The 19,724-nt window shown below is 40.2% G+C and overlaps 1 protein-coding gene across 6 annotated transcripts in view; it reads left to right on the top strand.

Moving 5' to 3' along the window:
* The window catches only part of TENM4 (teneurin transmembrane protein 4), a 1,206,236-nt gene that overhangs the window by 342,843 nt on the left and 843,669 nt on the right, over nt 1–19,724 (top strand). For all 6 annotated transcript variants that reach the window (XM_072610720.1, XM_072610721.1, XM_072610718.1 and 3 more), the window contains exon 3: nt 11,823–11,932. In XM_072610720.1, coding sequence (XP_072466821.1) covers nt 11,923–11,932 — 10 coding nt within the window. In that variant the 5' untranslated portion in view covers nt 11,823–11,922. The remainder of the gene's footprint in view (nt 1–11,822; nt 11,933–19,724) is intronic.

Genomic DNA, 19,724 nt, shown 5'->3' on the forward strand with positions numbered 1-19,724 from the left:
TATCTGCCAATTTGATAAGGCTGCCAAGGCCATTAGATCATGGAAGGCAATGAAAAACTAAGCCTCTCCCCTGTAAGATTTTTCTTAGGTTGAGTAGAAATCTAATGTGTGTGAGCCCTTTCTCCCTGCTGCAGAGGTATCCCACCTGTGCTCATTGTGGCGGGCTTCAGGCTTCCTGGTTGTACTTACCAAAGGCCCGTAAAAAAGCTCTTCCAGGCCGACATGAATGAGGACACCCGGTTAAAAATTCATAGGAAGATTACATAAAGCCATATGCCGCCTTTATTTTCCCCCGTTTGCATTAAAAATGTACAGCTGCTCAGCACTAGACATTCCATTAGGCTACACGTCTCACACGCTGGGCTTTATAGTTAATGACGGAAAAGGAGGGGCAGAGTCCTAGGGGAGAAAAAGGAGGATGTTTCCCACCATGTATCTGAACCCCTTTCATAGCCCCCCTTTTTTTGCAGCCAATTACTGAGGTTTTCTGAAAAGGGTGGAGTTACATGAGTGTACAAATCAAAGGTCATGTAGTTCAGTTCCCACCTGAAACACGAATCCTGTCTACAACTGAATTGACAAATCATCATGTTTCACTGAAAAAAAACACACCAAGATTTGGAGACTTGGATTGAAATCTCAGCTCTGCTACTTATATGACTTAATCCTACCATGACTCATTTTCTCTCAAATGAAAAATGGGAGGGGGGTGAGGGAGGAGGTTGACCTAGATTATCTCTAACGTCTCTTCGAATTCTATCACAGTGATCCAGTAACTATCCAACTTTCATCTGAAGATCTCTAGTGTCAGGGAGCTCACTCCCTCTTTAAGACAGCCCTTTCTATTTCATGGCATTTTGTGTGTGTGTGTGTTATTGTATGTGCATGTTGGGGAGGTGAGGAGCCATGTTTTTTGTTTGTTTTTTTTTTAAATCAGATTTCTCTTCAAGTTTGGAAGCAGCAGCTGCAGCTGCTGTAATTAAAAAGAAATAACCTGCTTCTTCTAGTCGTTAGAGAGAAAAGTTTTGGCAAAAATCTATCTTGCCAAAGGACTCAGGAATGCTCTACCCCCACCCTCTCTCCACTTGCATCAAATTTTATGGCTAAGCCTTTCTCTTTAGTCCCAAGGCCTGAATTCCATCAAGAGACTTGAAGGGTCTGGCATGCTTAGCCAATAATTGACCATGTTGGGCAGCTAATTGCCTCAGGTTGGAAATATGGGCATTTAACATCCTGACAGGGTGAGTTATTTCCCTACAGTCTCACTTGACGTGCTAATTAGAAGCCCTTCGTGGGGCTCTCTTCTTCCATTCTGGGTTGGAGGTATTATTTTAAGTAACACCCTAAACCAGGATGGAAAAATGTAATTTCTTCATTGTGGTAGGAGTTGGTGTATCTGGTTCTCCAGATAGCTAGTCTTGATAAGGTAGAATCATTAGCCTCATTTTTAAGTAATTCATCTTCTCTCTCCCCCTCTACATGGTGAAATTCTCTGATGGTACTGGAAGGTATGTGACAATAGCTGGAAAAGGCCTTAACGAAATAGAATGTTCAGGTAACATCCCCCTCAAGCATAACATAAAATGTCAGAAGTAGAAAAAACTTTATTCCATTTAATGTTAAAATATAGAACATAGAATGTTAGAAGGGATCTTATAATGTGGATCATCACAACTTGAAAGGACCTTAGAACAGAGAAGGTTAGAACACAGAACATAGTATGGTAGAGACAAAAGGGATATTGGAGAGGAGACTGTCAAAAATGGGAAGGCCCTTTGTCCATCTCATTACAGCTTTATGTCTTTGAGACCCAGAGATGGGAAATGATACGCCCAAGGCCACAAAAACTCCAAAGGTAGAGATAGAACATAGATCCTCAAACTCTAAGTGGAATGTTTTCATTTTTTCACAGTGCTGATATGTATCAACCCCATTCTATTTTCAAGTCTGTTCTAGAATGACTTATGGCCCTAACTCCCTGTGTACTCTTAAACAAGTAACTCCCTCACCCCTGGCCTCTGTTTTCGGTCAGTAAAAAGGTGAGGATCAATCTAGATCACCAGAGTATCTTCTAGATCTAAGATTGTGTAATTCTGTGACCACCAGCATCTCTGTTCCTCACTATGCCTTCTGCCTTTGGGGTGATGGTGGGAGAATAACACAGGAAATGAGGTCTCTGGTTCTATCACTCGCATGATTTCATGATCTGAATATTTAACCTAGATGAACCTCTAACAAGCAGACTTGCACATAGTTTTTATGCTTTGTATGTGCATCTGAGTTATTTACTTTCCTTCTTTTGTCCCTCCCTCTCTCCCTACCTCCTTTATTCCCTGCCTGCCTTCTTTCTTTCCTCCATTTCTCCTTCCAACCCTTCCTCTCTCCCTCCCTTCCTGCTTTCCTCTTTCTAACCTTGCCTCCCTTCCTTTTTTCCTTCCCTTCCTCCCTTCCTTTCTCCTAAAACTTTCTTCCTTCCTCTCTCTTCCTCTCCCTCCCTCCTTCTTTCCCTCATTCCTTATCTCTTTCCTTCCCATGTATCTACCTCTCCTACTCCTCCTTTTATCTGGCTCACACAGCTGTATATTCATCTGATATTTACATAGATAAACACATAGAATCCTAGATTGTTAGGAGTCTTATGGATCACCTAGTCCAATCTCCTGGTCCAGTAGACTAGTCCATGGGTGTTGAAACTGATTTAAGGATTATTTTTCTTCAGCTTTATCCAGCTGGTGCTTTTCACTGACTCAGAGGTTACCAGAGTTAGAAGAGACTTTCAAGCATAGAATGTTAGAGCTTGGGGGAAGGGGAGAGGAAGGAACCTTAGAATATCATCACCATCTCTGTCTTCATCATTCTGATGTGCAATTGTATGGGTTTTGCAAAATACTTTACATATATTACCTTGGAACATGAATGTTAGAATTGGAAGAGACATTAAGAGATCATCTAGTCCAACCCCATCAATTTACAGATGACAAAACTGAGAATCAGAGGGAATGTGTGACTAGCCCAAGGATATTGAGCTGAAGAATGGCAGATTCACGCCCTTTATTAACTATAAAAATCAGTGGTTTTTTCCACCTAAATTCTTTCTGCTGAAAGGATCTTTAATCTCCTTAAATTTGAGGGATCATCAAAGTTTAGACATTTTTTTCAGCTCACTTGAATGCCAAATCAATGTCTTCTTGAGTGAGATCAGTGCCCCAGGAGAAAATATAAAACCTGTTATCTCTTCTACATATCAGAGGAAAGGATGAGTTCTGTGATTGCCAAGTATATGAAATAAATTATAATAAGTTAGAATACCTTTGTGATGAGAAAGAAAATAGGAAAAGCTATTTTTTCAAGTCACAAATCAACTTTGGAAAAGTCACAAATCAATTTAGAACAAAAATGATGGATCATTTTTAAGTCACATATCAATTTTAAAAATCACAAATCAATTTTAAGTGTCATAGATTACCTAAAACCAAAATACTGCGTCTTCCCAACCCAGGAACTTTAGGATGATTGGTTCAGAATCCCCATTGTTAGGATTCAAGTTCAGTGCCTCTATTCCTGAGTCAGTTTCAACCATGCTGTCCTCCCTGAAACAATGAACCTTGGGGTGCTTAGCAACAAGACCTTGGGAACACTCAGCTTCCTAGTTGAAATTCTAAATGGTCTGTGCAGATGCCTTTGTACTCGTAAGCAGCCCTCTCAGATTTCTGTGTCCATTGCTCAGGTTCCTGGGGTTTGGCTAGAACAGACCAAAAAAACAAAACAAAACAAAACTCCAGAACAAAACAAAGTTACCCCATGAATGTGCTGTGACCAGGATAGCTCTGTCTCAGTCTACTGACAAAACAACTGCTTGTTGCATTATTTTGGCATCCTCTCCTCTGCATTCTCTGTAGCAGCTCTGTGCTGGCAGAAGTGAGAGAATGCTGGGAGATAATAGCCAATCCTTGCTTTATCATGGTAGGCCCGCCAAACTGCAGCTTGGCAAAGCCATTGCAAAAGATGTTTCCAGTAAACTTATATTGAAAAGGGGTGGGTTTGTGGTAAGATAAGAAAAACAGTTCATTTTGAGAGGCATAAATTCATTCTTCAGGGATGCTACATAGAGGCTACTCACATCAATGGTTTTACTCAGAATTTGCAGCTAGGTCATAGAATCTATAAGCTCACAGATAAAGAACTGAAGGGACATTTTAGAGACCATCTAGTCTAACCTACTCATTTTATCCCTGAAGAATCTGATAAGAAGGGGAAGAGCCTAGATTTTAACCCAGATCCTTTGACTACAATTCTAGCATGCTTCTCTCCCCTCCTTCCCAGTCATGTTCCCACCTTCCATAGGAATAAGAAATATACAGCATTGGGATGATAGAATAAGCCCTGACTTTGCAGTCAGAAGACCTGGCTCTTCTATTTACTTGCTACCTGTGAGATCTTGGGCAAGTCATTTTTCATTTCTCTGGACCTGAGTTGCCTTATCCAGAAAATGAGGCAGTCTGACTAGATGGACCTCTAGGGTCCCTCCCAGCTCTCCATGATACCACGAATGTTACACATGAGAGACACAGTCCTGAGCAGCCAAAAAAATGTTGCCTCTAAAAGCTGAAATACCGTCTCCTTCAGTAGTGGTAGTGATTTACATTTGTCTGGATCTTGCCTTTCCCAGTTTTCCTTTTCCCTCTTCCGTATACCTGCCTCACCTGCCCCACAACTTCCTCACCTCTAGTGCTCAAGACCAAGCAGGAGATAGGGAGAGGATTATTTATATCAGTCCGTGACATGTTCAGGAGAATGGAAAAAATAAGGGTACAGACGATCATTCCCCCAGTATCTAGTAGGGCTGCAGTGGTACCCCTAGTTTCTGTGGGGCGGGGTGAGCAGTTCTGGGCTGAATTAGAGCACCTAAGCTAATATTCCTTTAACTTTAGCAAAATCACCTGGGCCTTCTAAGTCACTGTCTCCTGTTTGGTGTGTCAGATAATGTTGCTTTAACTTTAGCAAAATCACCCAGGCTTTCTAAGTCACTGTCTCCTGTTTGGCATGGGGAATAAAGTCATCCAGATGGATTTGTTTCCCTTCTTTACCGTGTAGAAGGTAGAGAGAATTCACATCCCCAGAAACAGGCTCTAAATACTGTGGAGTTTTACTGTGATCTGCCAGGCCTTGGTTATAATGTCTTTGAGGAAAATATGCTAAAGTGACAGGGATTGTTTTTGTATTCCCAATATCTAACACAGTTCCTGGCACATAGTAGATACTTGGTAAATGCTCATTTGGGTTCAAATTGGGTTGAAATCTCCCCTCTAACTCATGCTAGTTATACGACCATGGTTAAGTGACAACTTTCCTAAGCTCCAGTTTTCCCATCTGTAAAATGGGGGTGATTATACTAATAGCACCTAATTTGCTTAGGTGGTCGGAGACTCAAGCAAGATAATGTACAAGAAGTGATTTTCAAACCAGAGTCATGTGTTGATCATTAATGTTGGTGAGTTGATCTTAGGCAAAGTCTATAAAGAAAGAGAAGCTGACAGTAGAACCAACCTGGAAACTGAATTGAGGCAAAAGCCAGAAATCAGGATGGAGCACATGAACCAGGGCATCAAAACCAATACTTAATTCCTGGTTTAATTTGTTTAACGACTTTTGAAAATTTTAGTCAAATAATATTATTTTCTGTGTGTACATATGGGTATATGTTTGTATGTATTAAGTGCATGTCTGTGGATACATCTGTAGAATGTTTGAACTGAAAGGGTTCTTGGAGGTCATCTAGTAATCTAGTTCTGAAACTGGGGAACATGAACTGAACTTTTAAAAAAAAATTTGATATCTGTATTTTAGTATAATTGGTTTCCTTTGTAATCCTATCTAGTTTTTATGCTTTTAAAAGCATGATTCTATGAAAGGGTGCATAGGCTTCACCAGACTGCCAAACTTTTGATTAGGTACAACTTTTTCATTTTTCAGAGAAGGAAACTGAGGCACAGAAAGGTGAAATGCCTTAGTAGCTAATGAGTTCTTTCTCCTTAGAGCTCTTTAGGCAGATTCTAGATGATCACTTGATGCTGTGTAGTAGAGGGGATTTCGGTTTAGTTAAAGCTTGAACTAGATACCTTCTGAGGTGGCTTCACACTCTAAGAGTATGTCATTTACTGACTTGCCTCAACTAAGAGATCACAAACCTGGGCTGTCAGGTGACCTTATCTTAGTCAGGAACCTTTGGGATCATCCCTTCTAATTTTCACTCCCATTCCTGTGTTGGGGGGGCATGCTTAAGTGCATATACAGGTCTTTACATGCAGCTGTCATTTCATACTATAGAATAACAAGGACATACAACAGCTAGGTGGCTGCAGTGGATAAAGTACTGGGCTTGGAGTCAAGAAGACTCATCTTCCTGAGTTCAAATCTGGCCTCAGACACTTACTAGCTGTGTGACCCTGGGCAACCCAGTTTGCCTCAGTTTCCTCTGGAGAAGGAAATGCAAACCATTCCAGTATCTTTGCTTAGAAAAAAAAAACCTAAATGGGGTCATAAAGACTTGGACAGGACTGAAAGATGACTGATCACACATGTAACAAAGAACTGTAAAAAATGAAAAAAGTATTTCACACTCAGATTTTATTTTTATCGGGATTACTTACCCACTAATAGATTCTAATGACTCCTGGAGAACCATACCTATGTATTGGGTAAATATGTATTCAAGGAACTTAACCAAGTTTGGGCTATTTATCTCAGAGGCTTGAATTGATTTTTCCTGTGCTGGGCTGAGAGCCCTGAGGTTGCCCTACAAAAAAGCATTGTGCCAGTGCCTTAAGCAGATCTCTTAAGGAGATGTGAATACATAGAGTGTTTGGACAACTGGACAACATCACAAGAATGCCTCTTCAGATGGCTTTACACGGGAAAGCCTGGACCCTAAGCAAGTCAGAGATTGCCTCATAGTCAGCCTTCATTTTCCCAAGTGTCGGAGGTACTGGTACTAGATTGGCAGCCTCAAAGAAGAGCTGAGAGAATCACTGGACTAGAAGAGGCTCTTTAAATCTATTGTGTCTGAGTAGAGAGTATACAGAATACCAGAGCTGGGAAAAAACGTAGAATGTAGAGTGTCAGATCTGGGAGGGATCTTGGAATGTCAAAAACAGGAAGGAACTTAGAATACTAAAACTGGGAGGGACCTTAGAATACAGAATGTTACCCCTGAAAGGAACCTTAGAGACATGACAGCAGAAAGGACTTCGAGCATAGGATTACGAAACATAGAGCATGGACTGCTAAGAGCTAGAAAGAATCTTAAGAGGGAAAAAGAAATATAGAATGTTAGAATGTAGCGCATAGGATGTCAGAGCTGAAAGTGAACTGTGTGATTATCTGTTCTGACACCTCTTTTTGTTTATGAGGAATTAGAAGTACAGTGTGTTCCTCTGTAAAATGACTTGCCCAAAAAAGAAAAAAAAAAGATATTTGCATTTCTGTAAACTCCCTGTTAGCATGTTAGTGGCAATACCAGAATGAGGACACAGTGAACATAGATATTCAATACATGCCTGACCTCTACCTAGTTACCTCTAGAAAGGAGGCCATGGTTTGTGATTCTCATGTTTTGATAAGTAAGAAAGGCTTGCCTTACCTCTATTTATTGGTAGAAAGAGTAGGCTAAGATAAAGTTAGTGTTACTAATGCTTTGGAATCTTAACAGAAGATGACTTCCCTCTTGACTGTTCCCTCCCGACCTAAAATCTGAACCAAGAAATAAATATTGGCATATCAAGTGTGTCAGTTTCTACGAGTCAGTCCATTGTTTAGAGCAAATTTTATTACAGTACTGTTTTCCAGTGAACTTTTCTTTCAATTATAATTATTAGGAGTTTTGGTTAGATTGGTTTCTTAAGGGCAGGTACTGGATTTTTTGTTTGTTCATTTTTTTGTTTGATATCACTGGTGCTTAGTCCTGTACCTGGCACATAGAAGCATCTTAATGATTGCTTATTGATTGTTTGATAGTAGAAAGAACATTGGGTAAAGATTCATCAGATCCAGATTCTCATCCCATCTCTCTGCTAGGGACTAGTTGTGAGACCTTGGACAAGTTTCATCTCCATCTCTGAATCTCTCTTTTCTGTGAAATGAAAGGTTCGAACTACGGTGGAAAGACTACTGACTCTACAATCCAAGGTTCAAAACTTGTCTCTAATGTTTACACCTGAGTGACCTTGGGCAAATTACTTCACTTCTCTACATCTTCATCTGGAGCCTGGACTACCACTTGTCAGCTATGTAGACAGCATATAAATAAATAGTAATGTAGAATATATTATTCATATTATGCATATAAATATATAATATACCTATGTATGTATGGTATATAGGGATTCCCTTCATGTACAATTGAACTAGATGACTTCTGAGGTCCTGTCCAAATTGTAAATTCTGTAATTCTGGTCCTCAGTCTGCAAATTAGAGGGATGGATTAGAAGGCTTCTGAGGTCCTTTCCAGTTCTAGATCTGTGGTCCTACAACTTCCAAGCTTCCTTTCAGCTTTGTTAGCTCATGACTTACAGAATCACAGAATATCCATAGTACTGACCAGCAGGAATCCTGTCTGCAATATGCCTGACAAGTGACCAGCCAGCCTCCACTTGACAGTTCCCATCAGCTGCAGTGACATGAGCTGGCAGTATTCCTAAGCAGCCTATTTCATTTTGAACATCTCTAATTGTTAGGAAATCCCTCCTTATATTCAGGCAGAAATTGTTAATTATTAATTATTTATAAGGCTTTTGTTTTGACTGACTGACTGTTCCCCAGCCCATGCCCAAACCAACACCTGTATCTGTATATCACCCTCTGAGGAGTTTGCGCCGGGCAATTTCTGAAATATAACTTATTATGTCTTTCCTCTGAAATTACCTTCCATTCTATCTATCATCTATCTACCTACCTACCTATCTCTATGGATTATGCATATGTATATTAAATATTTGTACGTATAATATATATACATATATATAAAATTCTGTTACCACTTATCTATATGTTGTCTGTATTACAATATGCATATTATATATTTGTATGCATAATATATATAATATATTCTAGGTTGCTATTTATTTATATGTTGTCTATATGCTGCCCATATTATATATAGGCATATTATATATTTGCATGTATACTATTTCCATGTTACTTGTTATTTGCTGTCTCCTTTGTGGAGACAGCCGGCGGCACAGTGGTTAGAACACTGGGCTGGAGTCAGGAAGACCTGACTTCAAATTTAGCCTTAGATACTTACTAGGTGTGACCCTGGGCAAGTCAACTAACCTTCATTTGCTGCAGTTTCCTCAACTATAAAATGGAAATAATAATAGCATCTCTCCACCAGGGTTATTGTGAAGATCAAATGAAATAATATTTATAAAAACATTCACAGTGTGGCACATAGTAGGTGCTCTATAAATGCCCATTCCTTTCCCCATTAGAATGGGAGCTCCTTGAGGACAGGAACCATTTTTGTCTTCCTTTGTATTTCTGACACTTAACACAGGTCCTGATGTTTAATAAGCTCTTAACAAATGCTAGGTGTTTGAGAGACACTCAGAACTAGATAATGCAGATATTCTGGGTTCTTTTCCAGCCCTCTGTGTTCTAAGGTCCCTTCCTACTCTATGAATTTTTGTTTCTGTAACATACATGAAAAGAGGGAAGTGGATACAGGAGAGAGGTGATTCTGAACACTCTTCTTCGAGTGGATTCTTAATTACCTTCTTTACAAACCTTTCCAGACAGGAAGATCTCTAGCTTTGGTGGCTGCCTCTCCTTGAAGCAGATTGCCAGCTTTCAGGAATGAGTTGTATCTGGCCCATGAGAGAATGGCCTGAGCCTCCGAGTGGCAGAGGCAGTTTTCAGGGCTGAGAAAGTCTTGAAGACACAGAAACATTAATAAAAGGACTGAAAGGACCAGGAGCTATGTCTGGTGTGTTTCTTTAAGGATGTCCAGGTGGCACCATGATTACCGTTGTCATTTGTGTTGAAATTTCCCTGAGTAGCTTAAGTGGACTTTGCATTTTTCACCACATGCAAAATGCTTTTTTAGAAGTCATTGCTTAGCTCATATGGCTCAGTGGTTAGGTCACAGTCCAGCTCCCTCTTCATATACCTGGGATTGTATTCACTTTTCAGTTGTCATATCTCATATACCTACATACATGTCATATTGGGCATTTGTTGTTCAGTTGTTTTCAATCATGTCCAACTTTTTGTGACCCGATTTGAGGTTTTCATGGCCAAGATACTAGAATGGTTTGCCATTTCCTTCTCCAGCTCCTTTTACAGATGAGGAAACTGAGGCAAAGAGGGTTAAGCAACTTGCCCAGGGTCACACAGGTAGTGTCTGAGACCAGATTTGAACTCAGAAAGATGAGTTTTCCTGACTCCAATCCCAGCAGTCTATCCACTGTGCCACTCAGCTGCCCCCATATTGGGCACACAGTATGCTAAAATCCTGCAATACTTTTTCTAATGATCTGCTGTCTTGTTCTCCTTCCTTTTATCTTGTATTTATTCAGTTGATTCCCTTTTAATTCAAATGTAGTCTAGATTATGGAGGGTTTTGAAAGGCATGATCAAGAATGTATGCTTTATTCAGTATGCATTTGGGAATCACTGAAGGTTTTAAGGAGATGAGTAGTATGATCAGAAAAATAATTTATTTTTCGTGTTTTTCATTCTCTATTTATTTTCCATTCCAAATTCCCTCCCTCCCTCCACTCCTTCTCCTACCCACTGAGAAGGCAAGGAATATGATACCCATTAGAGAAATATATCTATAAGGGGACTTTACCAGTAGGATGAAAGAGAGAGTGAAGATGGGAGAGACAGTATAGGCAAAACAGCAGGTTAGGAGGCTAGTCCCAGGGTTCAGGGCCAAAGAGATGACTGTCTGAACTAGGAGAGCTTCTGTGGGAGTGGAAAAGAAGAGACAGATGCGAGAGATATGACAGGGGTAGAATTAACAGCACTTGGTAATTGATTGGGTGTGTGGGATGAGGGAGAGGGAAGAGTCAAAGATGACTAAGGTTAGAAACTTGAGTGACTGGGAGGTTGGTGCTACTATTAACAGAAATAGCAAAGTAACAGGAAGGGAGTAGGCTTTGGGGATACGATGATGCTTGGTTTAGGATCATTTGATGAGCTTGGTACATACAGATGACATAATTATACCATTTTTTTTTTAGATAATGATACCACAACCCAAAGTGATTAAGTGATATTCCTACAGTCATACAAAATTATTACTGCTACCATTATGATTATCATGACTCATAGTTATAAAGTGAACAAGATGAAATGAATGTACAAGTATTATGATCTCCATTTTACACATGGGGAAACTGAGGTTTGAGGAGGTTAAGCAGTTTGTCTCTAGTCACATAGTAATTGGCAAGATCTGGCATTGGAACCTGAGTCTTCTTACTTCAAGTTTAGTTGTGTCCTTACTATCAATGAATTAGGATAGACCACCACCAGGTTCTTTATCTTATTCAATATACATGCTTTTCTCCTCCTGGATTTATGCCATCCTACTCCTACCCTTCTCCAATTTTATTTACTGTATAAGAGTACAGAGCACACAATAGGTGTTTATTAAGTGCTTGCTTAATTGAATGAATGAACTATCCATTATGGAAGCAAGAGAGAGGTGGGACCATGTTCTCCCAGTGATGTGTTGTTTTCTTGAATAGGGGGAGATAAAAGAAAAGGAAGGCTTCCTTAGGCCACTTTCAAACATTCTGTATATTCTCTGTTTTCTCCAGAAAGGTTCTCAACCTACTTCTAAACAAACCACAGTCAGATGGCATTGGGAAGAGGACTGCAGAGCCCAAGGACATTGCTAATTCTTTGGAACCCGCTGTCATGGAGCAAGGTTGGTCTCTTTGGATAAACCTTCTTTTATTGTTTATTGTCTGTGTTGACGGGAGTCTAGTTAGTGGCGTTGGTGAATCCTGACTTGGGATGTGATTGCTATGATCTCAAGCCTGAGCAAATCACTCCCCTAGGTCCATGATGATAAATCTCCCTAGTGATGCTGATTGTAAAGGAACTTCATTACAAGTATGCCCCCTCCATTCAAAATGTCCTCACTGCCATACATGGACATGAGTGGCTATGGGTTTGGGCTAATCAAGCGGGGAATCTGGACTTTTAGAAACACTCGGGAGATGTAAGAGTCTACCACAAGCTGATGGCCTCAGAGCAAGAACATCAGAGTCTAAGGTAGGGACTTGCTGGTCTGACATAGTTAAGAGCAAGAACAGGTCTAGGAGCCAACAAGTTGACAGTGTAAGGAGGTGTAATCAGATTCTGCACATCTGAAAAAAGGAGGAATGGAGTAAGTACATCAGGGATCCTTCTTTGGGCTCTTGGTATTGACCTTCTCTTTTATCAATAACTTGTATATCATGCTTGTTAAGTCTGTAGATGTGACTTGTCTGGTTCTTTTTCTTGATGCTTCTCCCTTTGCATTTCTCATGTAGATATACACATATACACGCGTACACATGTGTGCATACACATACATATAGGCACATATATACATATACATTGTGTATGTATTACTTATTCTCAACCTTGCCATTTTCCCCAGTAGAATATAAGCTTCTTGAGGCCAATGACTGTTTTCATTTTTGTCTGTATTTCCTAGCATGATACCTGGCACACAGTAGGCAGTGGATAAATGCTTCTTGAATTGAATTCAGTTACAGAGTCAGTATCCTAATATATCTCTGCAGACTAGAGCCATTAGATGGATTTAATAAGATACAATGCAATGGGTATAAATGTTAAGTTCTGTACATGGGATCAAAAAGTCAACTTCACAAGTCAGGACTGGAAAAGAATGGCGAGATATTTAATAGTCTCTGAGCTGAATATTAGTGTTACATGTGAGCTAAAAACCTAATCAGGAAGACAACAAGCATTTATTCAGCACCTACTATGTGCCAGGCACAGTGCTACGAGCCTTACAAATATTGCCTCAATCCTCACAGTAGCCCTGGGAAGTAGATGCTACTATTATTCCCATTTTACAGTTGAGGAAACTGAGGCAGACAGAGGCTAAGGGATTTGCCCAGGGTCACACATCTCAAAAATGTCTGAGGTCAGATTTGAACTCAGGTCTTCCTGACTCCAGGTCTCTTGCTCTATCTTTTGTACCACCTCGCTGCCTCTAAACAGAATCTGGGATTAATAAAGACCCAGTATCCAGAAGAAAGGTAATAATAATTCCACTGTATGCTACTTCAGGCAGACAACATCTGGACTATTTTATTAATTTCTGAGTGTCTGAACATATGAACTTCAGTCTCGCCTATCTATATCCTCTTTGTGCATAGTTGTAGGCACATCGGCACCCCTTTTTGACAGTGAGTTCCTTGAGAAAAGACACTGTCTTTTGCCTTTCTTTGTATCCCTAGTGTTTACCACAGTGCTTAGCACACATAATAGGTGCTTAATAATGCTTCTGGACTTGACTTGTACTGACTAAAAGACCAGCCTTAGAATTCCAGTCCTGCCTGTTACATACTAACTATGGGATCATGAGAGAGGCCCGTAACCTGAGTGTCTCTGGGAGACTCTCTAATTTAATAAGATACTGCGGAGTCAACAGTCAGCTTTGGGGGAGGGAGTTTCCATGCTAGAATTTACCTAGATCAATGAAATCACGTCTGGTACCAAAAATAATTGCTATACTGGAGTGCTCTGTCAGGAAGGCAGTGGGAATGTTAATGGGCCTGGATGCTGTACCATTTGAGGAATAGTTGTGAAAGAATGAAGGATATTTAACCTTGATAAGGGAAGGTTGAGGTAGGTCATTGCTGTTCAGTCTTTTAGTCATGTCTGACTCTTCCTGACCCCATTTGGAGTTTCCTTGGTTGGAGTGGTTTACTGTTTCCAGCTGCAGCTCATTTTACAGATGAAGAAACTGAGGCAAACAGGGTTAAGTGATTTGCCAAGGATCACACAGTTAGTGTCTGAGGCCAGATTTGAACTCAGGAAGAGGAGTCTTCCTGACTCCAAGTCCGGTGCTCTATCTATGGCACCACCCAGTTGCCCAGTAGGATAATTCTCTTCAAGATTTTTTTTAGGAGCTCTCAAGTTGAGGAAAAAATTAGATTGGTTCAGTTCAACCCCAAAGGGCAAAACTAGGCACAACGAAGATATAAGGAAGGAAAAATCAAAACTTCCTAACACTAGACTCATTCCAAAGTATCATGGGTTACCTTATGGTAGTAAGTATGTGGTATAGGAACAGTAGGTTCCCCATGTGGCTGAGGTCTTTAAGTGGAGGCGGCATAGCCATTTGTCAGGAATGTTGTGGAGTGGATTCTTGTTTGGATATGACTTGGAGCAGCTGGACACAGAAGTCCTTTCCAACCCTGAAGTTCTACTATTTGATTTAAATTGCTTGGAGTGACACGGGAAGGGAGAGATCACTCTCAGCTAGGAAATGATCAGCAAAGAGTTAATGAACACTTGGATAGTTGAGCCAAGACTGAAGGAAGGGAAGGATCCCAACAGTCAGTGAGAGATAGGTGGGAATCCTTTGCAGGAATGGGGAGAGCTCTGAGCAGAAGGAAACCCAATATAGGTTTAGACCAGGGACTGAAAGAGACTGGAGACTAGAGAACAAAGAATCATACCACAGTATCACAGATTCAGAACCGGAAGTGACATTTAAGGTAATGAAGTCCAAACCCTGTCCTATTACAGATGAAGAAATAGAGGCACAGTTAGGTTAAGTTACCCAGCACCACACAGCCAATGTCTAGGGCAGGATTTGAACCCAGGCCTTCCTCACTCCCAGTCCAGTATCCTATCTACTATACGATGCTATCTCTTTACTATTGCAAAAGTCGTCATGTTATCAAGGTATATTCTAGAGGCAGATTTTTTTTTTCTTAAACCCAGGTCCCAAAAGAAAGACTTTTCTGCTCATGGAATTCTGATAAGGATAGGCATTGACATCTGCTCCAGCGGGTCGGCAGTTTTATTGAACATGCAGTACATGTGGGCCAGGGACAGGGGACTGTAGGGAGTTCCAGATTGATCAGGGGCTTCTCTTCTATCAACCAACAGGAATTTTTTGAATCTTTAATGTGTGCTCAGGGCTATACTAGGGAATACAGGAAAAACAGAAGACAATCCGTCTGTTCTCAAGAAACAAGTGATTTTATGTGCTGCAGACAACCCAGGGCCATAGGAGTACCAAGGAGGGAGAGATCAATGCAGGCTGAGGTTCTCGTGAAAGGCTCCCTAGAGAAGGTGGGGCCTGGCCTGGGCTCATCAGCTTTCCAAGCAACCTAAGGCTAGACTGTCATGCTTGAGGTTGTATTTGGACTGCTTGTTAATAGAAGTAATACTAACAGCTTACAGTTATATAGTGCATTAAGATAGGTGAAGTGTTTTACATGCATTACATCAATTTGAGCCTCATAATAGGTGGGCAACTACTCTAGATTGGATTATCCCCATTTTATAGATGAGAAATTGAGGTCCTCAGTGGTAAAATCACTTGTCAGCAGTCACACAGTCAGAAGCAAGATTTGAACCCAAGTCTTCCTTTTCTGATATTTAGTGCTTTATCATTAGATCTATGCCCTTATATTTGGCAATGAAATGGTTCAGCTGATAAAGGGCTGGGCCTGAAATCAGAAAGACCTGACTTCAAACATGGTCTCAGACACTTATTAGCTATGTGACCCTGGGCCAGTCACTTATCCCCTGCTTGTCTCAGTTTCCTCATCTATAAAATCAGGACAATAATAGCACCTGCCTCTCAAGATTATTGTGAGGATCAGATGAGATAATAATTGTAAAGTGCTTAGCAAAGTGTGTGGAACATAATTAGCATTGTAAAAATGTCAGCTATAATAATAATCTTATAGTTAGGAAGTACATTAAGATATGCAAAGCCTTTCACACGTGTTATTTCATTTAAACCTCATGATACGTAGGCAGGGTTGTAGGTTTGATTATCCCCATTTTATAGATGAAAAAATTAAGGCTTTGAGTGATGCAGTCACTTGTATGTGGTCACACAGCTAATGTAATGTCAAAAGCCAGATTTCAACCCAAGTCTTCCTTCTCTGACATTTAGTACTTTATCCTGAGAGCTCTGTTCTTATATATGGCAGCTCGATGGCTAAGCAGGTAGAGCACTGGACCTGGAATCAGGAAAATCTGAGCTCCAATCCAGGCTCAGACATTTCGTAACTGTGTGACCCTGGGTAAGTCATTTAACCTTTACTGAAAAATGGGGATAAAAATAGTACCTATCTCCCAGAGTTGGGTAAAATAGTAATTTCCAGGCCCTTATCACAGTGCCTGACACATAGAAAGCACTAAACAAATGTGAACTTTTTTTGTGCTTGTTTGCTTAAGTAACGCTGAGCTGTTATATGGTCCAGTGTAACACATTCATTCACTGTATAAATTCAGAATACTAGATATAGAAGGAACCTTAGATCCTTCACCAGTAGAACTGAAAGAATCCTTGGTATATCCACCTGGGAGGAATATAGAATTGCAACATAAAATATTCGAGCTAGGAAGAACCATCAAATATAGAACGCGGAATGTTAATGAGAGGAACCGGAGAACTTTAGAATGCAGGAGCACTGGATATATGTCAGATCTATAAGGGACCTTAGAACAGAGAATAGGGAATCATAGATTATTAGAACTGAAAGTGACATTAGGGATCATCTCAATCAAAGATACTCATTTGACATTCATGAGGAAAATGAAATGTGGATTAATGACAGGACTGAGCAAAGGTCTTTGGCTGAGCTGAACCCACAGCTTGACCTCTGGACCTCCAGCCCCAGTTTCTGTCGAGGCAGACAGAGAGGCATCTGGTGAGGATGAGGCACTGTGAGAGAGAGCCTTTGTAACCCAGTGCAGCGGTGTGATAGCCTCCAATTGCCTCTGTCCTGGAAGACTGGCTGAGATCCAAGTCCTCCTTGCAGGCGATCCCATCATTAAACAGGCCAGCTGTCATAAAGATGCATAGACAGAGGTTTTAAACATAGACTTCCAGTCGGTGACCTTTAAGCCCCACAAATTTATACAATCAGAAATCCATCTAGTGACTCACAGGTGGAAGGCTATGGCCCTCCATTAGGTCTCATTTTTATCATATTCACCAAATGGAAAACAAATTGAATTGTAGTTCCGTGCTCATTTCCCTGTGTGAATCCTCACACTATTTCTCTCCATCATTCTCCTGCTTCTGTCTGCTCGGTGGTATGCATGTCACCAGTCACTGCAGCCCGCCAATGGGAAGGCTCATGCTCCCACCGCTCAGTCTCTGGTTTAATGCTTTAAACAGAGATTAGGAAGATGAGGTGAAGAGGGCAGAAGTGAAATTCAAAGGTATTATTACTAAACTGAAGGATGTTTCAGGCATCATGAAGGATGTACAGTGTAAAAAAGAGATTTTTAAAAACACAATGAGATAAGTTTCCCCAAAAAGAGAACACTGAAGGTAAGGGTGAATGTTGTGATAAGTAGGGCAGAAGGATATTTAAGGATGAGAAAATGTGATATCTCAGAAAGAGCACTAGAACAGTAGCCTATAAGCTCTTAAGAGCAGGAACTATTGTCATCTTTTTACCTGTAATGCCTGGCACATAGGAAATATTTAGTAAATGTGAATTGAGGAAAACTGAATACCAAGACTGTAAGATTCTTGAGAGTAAGGTCTGTGTTTTTTTTTCTTTCCTACTTTTCTTGGTGTCCCCAGTGCTTAGTATAGTGCATGGCATATAGTGGGTATTTTTTTTAAAATGCTATTTGATTAATCCCACTCATTAGCTTGCTTTGTGATCTTAGGCAAATCACTTTACTTTTCTGGTCCCTTTTCTTCAAATCTACAAGTCCTCTATTTCCACAAATTGGAGAGATTAGATCAAATGGTCTCTAAGGCCTTTCCAGCCTAAATGTTCTGTGTTCTAGCATTTTATGTCCTAAAGTCCCTTCTAGCTCCAGTATTCTGTTTTAATAGTCTATGTTCTGAGGTCCCTTCCAAGCCCTAATACTTCGTATTCCATACCCTAAGGGTTGGTGGTCTTAAAAATCCATCCCAGCTCTAAGATTCTTGTTAAAGGACAAGTGGCAGTGAGAAAAGCCCACAGGGGATCGAGTATTGTGCATGGCAGAGCAAGGAGACAATGGTTCATTCAGATGTCAGTGGTGAATGCCTCCTTATCACAAAGCTGGGAGGAAATTGTGGCTGGATAAAGCCCTTGTAGGGAAGGACCCGATTTCATCTCTAAAATGAAGGTAATAATTCACTACCTGGCTGCTTGCCTACCCAAGGGGATAGTCTGAAAGTATGAGGAGGAACATAGCGTACATTGGGCGGCTCAGTGAAAACAAAACAAAAACAAAATGAAGCAAAAAAAAAAAAATCACCCAAAAAAAACAAAGCTCTCTCAAGTAATTCAGCTAAAATGGCTAAGTTGGTTTTTCCTACCAAGAGGACGAAAGCCAAGTTGTTTGTTAGGAGGGCATAGCAAAGTCTCTCTCTAGCTCAGGGGATACTGATTTATTTTACTTTTTGTAACATGGACCCCTTTGGCAGTCTGACAAAGCCTATGGACCCCTTCTCAGAATAATCCTTTTAGATGAATAAAGTAAAATATGTAGGATTATACAGGAAACCAATTATGTTAAAATGCAGATATAAAAAAAATTTAATTCACAGACCCAGATTAAGAACTCCTAGTATGTTAGCCAAAGCAGAAATTCTTTTGATCCCTGCCACAAATCTGGCAGAGTGAAAGGAACATTAGTTTTGTCATGAAACAGGGAATAAAGAAGCCTGGGTTCTAGCCATAGCTCTGCTCCTCTCTTGTGGTATACCTTGAGTGTGGGTCATTTCTCTTTCCTAGGTCAGTTTCCTCATTTATAAAATCGCTATTGAGATTGGACTAGCTAGATTCTTATTCCCAATATAATAGAGGACTGGACTTGGGACCAAGAAAAGATAGGTTCACATTCTGCATCTGACCCATACTCATTGTGTGACCCTGGATCAGTCACTTAACTGCTTGAGCCTCAGTTTTCTCCTCTATAAAGTGAGGATAGTAATAGCTCCTGCATTGTGTGGTTGTTGAGAGAATCTCATAAGATATTGATATAAAAGCACTGTACAAACCTCAGAACTAAAAAGATGTTCATTGGCCATTATCATGTTTTTTATTCATGTTCTTTCTTTCACATTATATGTGTGTCGCATTAAATTCAGTAAACATTTAATAGGCACCTACTGTTTTCAGGGTTCTCTGCTGGAGGGAGAGAAAAAATAGCAATTTATATCATAGGGAGCTTTTACAATTAACAAATAACCTTTCCTAATCCCTTGTAAAGTAGGTAGCATAAATGTTAATACCCACATTTTAAAGATGAGAAAACAGAGGCTCGGAGATTTTATTGATTTCTGTATGACTGATCAGCTAGAGAATTTGGAGCCAGAAATTGACTCCAGGTCTCCTGACTGTCTTAAATTAAAAATTAAAATTAAATTTCAAAATAAAAAAAGACAGCCATTGTTTCCATGTAACATGTTGACCATTAAGGAGTCATGCCAACTGCTTAGAACCTTATGTAACAAAATAATTCACAAGAATTTAGGAGAGGTGCAAAATATGATG

This window comes from Notamacropus eugenii, chromosome 5, assembly GCF_028372415.1.
Source record: "Notamacropus eugenii isolate mMacEug1 chromosome 5, mMacEug1.pri_v2, whole genome shotgun sequence".
NCBI lineage: Eukaryota > Metazoa > Chordata > Mammalia > Diprotodontia > Macropodidae > Notamacropus > Notamacropus eugenii.